Source organism: Cupressus sempervirens, chromosome 1, assembly GCF_028749045.1.
Source record: "Cupressus sempervirens isolate cs-2001-9-10 chromosome 1, ASM2874904v1, whole genome shotgun sequence".
In the NCBI taxonomy this organism is placed as follows: Eukaryota; Viridiplantae; Streptophyta; class Pinopsida; order Cupressales; family Cupressaceae; genus Cupressus; species Cupressus sempervirens.
The window spans coordinates 386,192,549-386,199,859 of NC_143118.1; the positions used below are offsets into that span (position 1 = coordinate 386,192,549).

The 7,311-nt window shown below is 32.6% G+C and overlaps 1 protein-coding gene across 1 annotated transcript; it reads right to left on the minus strand.

Moving 5' to 3' along the window:
• Positions 1-4,467: 4,467 nt before the first annotated feature.
• Positions 4,468-7,106, minus strand: LOC149577912 (chalcone synthase-like). Its single transcript, XM_089826495.1, has 2 exons — positions 6,772-7,106; positions 4,468-5,763 (listed from the first exon to the last, which is right to left on the minus strand). Exons 1-2 carry the CDS (start codon positions 6,962-6,964, stop codon positions 4,772-4,774), a joined length of 1,185 nt encoding a protein of 394 aa, XP_089682621.1. The 5' UTR covers positions 6,965-7,106; the 3' UTR covers positions 4,468-4,771.
• Between the last annotated feature and the right edge of the window lie 205 nt (positions 7,107-7,311).

Here is a 7,311-nt window from a genome sequence, read left to right on the forward strand (position 1 = left end):
ATAAGATGTAATTGCAAGTTATGCATTTAAGTTTTATGATAACCTTGATTTGAGTTTATGAATGAAGTCTTTATTGCTTTTGTTCCATATTCACATAATGGTGTCTCTCTCTCTCTCTCTCTCTCTCTCTCTCTCTCTCTCTCTCTCTCTCTCTCTCTCTCTCTCTCTCTCTCTCTCTCTCTCTCTCTCTCTCTCTCTCTAGTTCAAAGTTGCTTCCATGAATTTTGTCCAAAATTCCAAATCACATTTGTATTATATAATTTTATATTATAATATAATGTTCATAACTTCATTATAACATTAATCAAATACTACATTTTTCCACATTAAAAAAAAACTCTAATTATGTAACTCAATAAATTTACTACTACAATGCTCATATACAACCTTGGTGTTCTCATTTTATACAAAGGTATAGCCTTGGTTCTCCATTTTACCATGGTTATTTCATGCACACTCAAATTGCATATCTGTAGTTCAAGATAAATATATCATATGCATATATAAATGCTCGATCAATTCTATATTCATAACTGAATCAAAATATAAATAATTTCTTAATCAAATTTCAATAGCATTTCTCCATTTCTTATCCATTGTGCATATATAATAATAGCATGTAAACAAACTAAGCATGATATGACCATTTGCAACATTTCATGGTTTTTAAATATATAATCCATCTAACCTTTGCATTCAAACATAATTTCATACTCCTTAATAAAATAACCAACCAAGTAGATGAATATAAATAATCATCAAACATCATCAATAAGTCCTAACATAACAAATAATCACCATAAAAATAAAGTGTCCCATAGTATCAAATAGTCTGAAAAGCAATCCAAAATAGGTCCAACATATAACAAGGTCTCAACATTTAAAGAATTTGAAATGTAAATAAACTACCATACTATGATATGATGGGCTAGGGTGAGGCGTCACAGAATTGTAAAATCTTTCTTGGTGCAACATGTTTTTATATTTAAACTAATAAAATCATTAAACTAGTGTTCTATTAAAACTAACCCTACCCAAATCCTAACTACAATTTTAATTCCAAATTTACTTCTAATTATAACCATAACCCTAAATCTAATTCTGACCATAACACTACTCTTAGCTATAATACTAAATACCACACTCTTAAGTGTAAACCCTACATGCTATTGCTAATTACTTTCCTATTGAAACCCTATTTATCACCCTTATTTTAAAAATAATTTTAAATCTAATGCTAATAAATTTTATAAAACTATACCAAACTTACCCTAACCATATATTCCAAATGTAGACTAAAATCTCACAATACATATTATATTAATGCTAGCTCTAAATGTAACACTAGCTATTAAAATAATCATAATCCCAATAAGAATTAACCAAAACTATATTTCCAAACCTACTCATATTCTAAACTATATTACCACAGATGATACTAATCCTAACTATGCAACCTACATACCCTCACTAACTACATCCATAATCTTACTTTTAGACAGACCCTAATATTAAACCGATGGCTAATAATATGTATGATTTAACCATAACTATAAATTATACATCCTAAAATTTCCCACAACCTTAAAGTAACCCTAACCCTTACTATACATGTAACATAACTTATGATTCTAATCCTAAGTATACAACCTACATCCTAGCCTTCATCACACCCTAGACCTGAACATATTGCTATATTCATAATTCTAAAATTTACACCCTAAAAAATATCTAATTTTAAGATGACCCTATTAGTCATACTACCCCTAACTGATCTTCTAAACCCAATATTGATTCAAACTCAACACTCTACACCCCATCAATAATCTTACAATAACCCTTACCATTTTAGTAACCCTAACCCTAATCTTAACTCGTAGTTGCACTAAATATGATACTAATCCTAACTATAAACCCAATGTCTTATCCCTAACTGTATTCCTTTTCCTAATCCTTACCTTGACTCTTCATCCTAATTCTTACCTTAACTCTAATTATTACCATTAACATTTTACTACTCATAATGTTAAAATGTTCAATTTAATGTTAGCCGCATCCCTACCCTAACCTAATAATAACTTTAAGACTAACCCTAACTCTAACAATAACCATAATCCTATCCTTAACAATTAACATATTAGTATTCCTAACTTTAAATAATACATTGTAATGCCAAACCTAATTTGACTATTATTCTAACCCTAATTCTAACCATAGTCACATCAGTAACCTTAACACTAACCCTAATTACAATATTGAACCTGATTGTTGCCCTAACTCTAATCTTAACCATAACCATAGCACTAAGCTTAACCATGATAGTACCTCTAACCCTATCAATAGTCTTAAAAGTAACCCAAACCCTACCACTTACAACTCACCATAACTCTATTTGTATTTGTTAACATAATACTACTACTAAGGTTATACCATTTTACCTACTTGTAACAACACCTCTACCATTGACCATAGGTGAAATGCTAAAGTTGATTGTTTTACTAACCTTAGGTCTAATAACTATAATTTTCCACAAACATACTACTACTAATTTCTATTCAAATTTTCAATATTAAATCTAATAATTATCCTAACACTAACCTCAACCCTATCATTAACATTAATTGTAATAATAGCACTAACCATAACCCTAGTACTAACCACACTATTAACCCTTACGACAATTTATTTAAAGATTAAAAATTAAAAAATATCCTTGTGTGTTGTACTAATTACTACTAGTTCACACACACACACACACACACACACACACACACGCGCGCGCACACACACACACACACATGTGTATGTATATATGTATAGATATATATACATATATACATATACATATATACATATATGTATATATACATATATGTATACATATATACATATATGTATATATACATATATGTATACATATATACATATATGTATATATACATATATATATATATATACATATATACATATATACATATATGTATATATACATATATGTATATATATATATATATATATACATATATACATATACATATATACATGTATATATACATATATATATATATACATATATATATACATATATATATATACATATACATATATACATATATACATATATATATACATATACATATATACATATATACATATACATATACATATACATATACATATATATATACATATATATGTATATACATAGACATATACATATACATATACATACATACATACATACATAGACATATACATACATACATACATACATATATATATATACATATATATATATATATATATATACATATATATATATACATATATATATATATATATACATACAGATATATATATATATATATATATATATATATATATATATATATATATATATATATATATATATATATATGTACATATGTATATATATATATATATATATATATTTATATATAGTACACTGAGAGTAATACTTCTGGAGGTGCTTATTTTTGTTAACTGTAACACAAAAAACTCTTGAGATTTCATGAAAATAGGTGTCTCTAAAAGGATTACTATTGACATACTATATCTAAGCTAGTAATAGTAATCTTTATATTTAAAAAAAAAACATCATAGAACAATTCAACAAAAAATCACATTATTTTGGAACTTTTAAAATGTAGTGTTGTTATTTAAAATACATTATATTACCTTTTGAGTTACAAGAGCTAAATTGATTTAGTTAATCATATGATCAATAAGTAATTTTGATAATTGATAAAATTAAAATACTACAATATTTAAATTTATAAAATATTATTTTTTATTTAAACAAGATAATACATCTATAAATTAAGAATGGTACCATCAATTAATTTTTCATCACGAGAAATCTCAATTGTAGCTAACACAATACTAATAATACTTAGTTCTCTTGCACCCTCATAATGGATCATGTAGTATGATCAGAAACTTAGATGGTAAAAAAGTATTACATGTAATTGAACATAGAAATAAAAATTACATTAACATACTCAAAGTAACCCTAACCATACCACAATTGAACTAATACAAATACTAATAATAATTAGTTCTCTGGCACTCTCATGATAGATCATGTAGTATGATTTGAAATGTTGATGGTTAAAAATTGTTACACAATTGATCCTAGAAATAAGAATATATTAACATAAATTATGAAAATCTATTATCACTTACTAATAATACATTAAAAAAAACACACGAACACACTTAATAACCTTGATGGAAGCAACATATTTACCATAATATGACCACGGGTGCAATCATATTATCCCACAAGAACACAAGACATAAGAATACATTAATATATATGATTTTAGTTGCTAATAATACAATTAAAAAAAACACACATAAACACAATTAATAAGCTTGATCAAGCAGCATATTTAGCATAATATGCCCACACGTGCAATCATATTATTCCACAAGATTAGAAGATATAAGAATACATTAACATATCTAATTTCACTTACTAATAATGCATTTACACAAACACAATTAATAACATTGATCAAAGCAACATATTTACCATAATATGCCCACAAGTGCAATCATATTGTTCCACAAGATATAAGAATACATTAACATATCTAATATCACCTACTGATAATGGAATTAAAAAACACACATAAACACAATTAATAATCTTCATGGAAGCAGCATATTTAGCTTAATTTTCCCACACAACCAATCATATTACTCCACAACACTCACAACACACCCGTCCACAAAAGAGCCATCCCTAGAGAGGAGCACTCTTAAGAACAACCGTCTCCACGGTGATACCCGGGCCGAAGCCAAACAAAACGCCCATGTCCAGCCCTTCTCCCGTAGTCGAACATCCCTTGTCCTTGGACGACTTCCTCATCTCGTCCATAACAAACAGCACGGAGCCACTCCCCATGTTTCCATACTCTTTAAGCACCTGCCTTGACGCCCACAACTTGTTCGGATCCAACTCCAGCTTCGACTCCACCCGATCGAGAATTGCAGGTCCTCCAGGGTGAGAAACCCAGAAGAGCTCGTTCCAGTCAGATATGTTGAACTTCTCAAACGCCTCCACCAGTGCCTTCTCGATGTTCTTCGACACCAGTCCCGGAACTTCCTTCACCAGTAGTGATATCTGCCCCACCTCTCTCAAGTGCCCTTCGATGGCTCCCTCGCTCTCCGGCAGAATCGTCTGCGCAGTCCAGACGAGCTCGAAAATGGGCTTCTCTATTTCATCAACGGGGTCTGCTCCAACGATCAACGCCGCCGCGCCGTCGCCGAAAAGAGCCTGTACAAGCATATTACCCAGTTGCGTTTCAGAGGGGCCCTGGAATATGATGGCGTTGATCTCACAACACACCACCAGAACTCGAGCTCCCCTGTTGTTCTCCGCGAGGTCCTTTGCCACTCGCAGAGTGGTGGCGCCGCCACAGCAGCCCTGCTGGTACATCATCACTCTCTTCACGGAAGGGCGGAGGCTGAGGAGTTTGGTGAGCTCGTAGTCTGCGCCGGGCATGTCGACGCCGCTGGAGGTGCAGAAGATAAGGTGAGTAATCTCCGACTTTGGCCGTCCCCACTCCTTTATCGCCTTGCCAGCCGCCTCTTTACCCAACCGCGGCACCTCCACCACCAGCATATCCTGTCGAACGTCCAACGAAGGGGTCAAGTAGGTGCACATATTAGGGTTCTCCTTCAGTTTTTCCTCCGTGAGATACATGTACCTCTTCTTTATCATCGACTTCTCACCTGCAACATAACATTTCCCATAATCACTAGTGCATAGAAATCTTATACGAGTCGCAATCGCACCGTAGTGTGCAATGGGCATCGTAGAGGTATATATAAATTATAGAGAATTTCATTATGCTAAAAAAAATTAAACTTTCCGAAAGATTGAAGCGAAATTTTTGAGAGAAAGTTTGAATGGGATAGTGTAAATTCACTCTAATTTCTCTGAGTTGGATCTGCACCTCCCAAGATTAGAAATTTCCTCCCCTATAATGACGCCATAATCTAAATAAGTCCACTTTTTGTTGTTTTTCTCGAAGGACTAAGTATTATTACAATGCATTAAATGGATCCACTTTTCATCTTTTTTTTTGGAAAATCTTATGTACAATCAGTTTTGGATTTACACTAAAGATTCTGGCTGGGGGAATAAGAATACGTATTCTGGAACTGTTATTCTAGAATAGAAAATAAGAATGTGTATTTGTATTCTGGTTTGGTTCAGTTGGAATTTGATGGGGAATTCGCAGATCCAAAAATTTATGTTTTCTAAAACAAATAAAATAAGAATAGGAGTACATATTCCAATTCCACCTATTTAGGTGGAACTGCAAATGCTCATTTTTTGGCCAAAATTAGAATATGTATTCTGATTTGATATAACCAAAGAAAATTTGAAATTTTAAGAATCTACATATGCGCCTATTCCACTCATATTCCCACTGCCGAACGGACCTTAGGTAGTCATTTCGTGGGTCCCGTTGATCAGACCAATAGCATGAAAAACAAAAGGATGGGAAAGATGTATCCTATGGTCGTCTATTGCTCTTAAGTCATTATGAATCACTGATGTGAAAATCAACACCTGCATCTCATATAAGGAAACACCTTCAGCGTAATAGTGATATGTGGACTGGAATTGTCAAATTTAGAAAACTAAATTCTAAGTTAATTTTGAGAATTCGACATTTTAACATAAAAATCAAATCTTGATATTGATATCATGTTTAAGTGGTCAGAACTTACACACTCGCTTGAACTTCTCCTTGAGCTCGACCTTGTGTTCGCTGTTGGTGACACGGAAATAATAGTCCGCGTATTCGCTCTGCTCAATTGCGTTGGGGGGAGTGGCAGTTCCGATGGCCAAGACTGTTGCATTACCATCAGCTCTCTGGGCTTTCCATAGTGTCTCCAGATCCAGCATCTTCCCCGTTGACATGATGCTGATTAAACTCTCAGCTAAATTAGTTGGGAAAGAGGCTTTTCCTAAGCAGAGGGGAGGAGAGAATAGTGGGTACTTAAGATTCAAGGGGGACACTGTATTTAAAGGGGAGTTTACAGGGAATTCGCGTGGTGCGGAGTTGTCCATGTTACGAGTGGGTAAGCCGTGAATGAAGAGGAAGCGGCGGAAGGGAAGGAGTGGTTGGGGAGAATATGAGCAGCATCGTGAACTGTGTTAGCTCCTAATGGTCATAACAAGATGCAAAAGCTAGTAACCTAATCAACGTAATCATTTGTAATAAAAAAAGAAACGTCCAGTTCTAAACACTGTTTCCAATGCTGCTG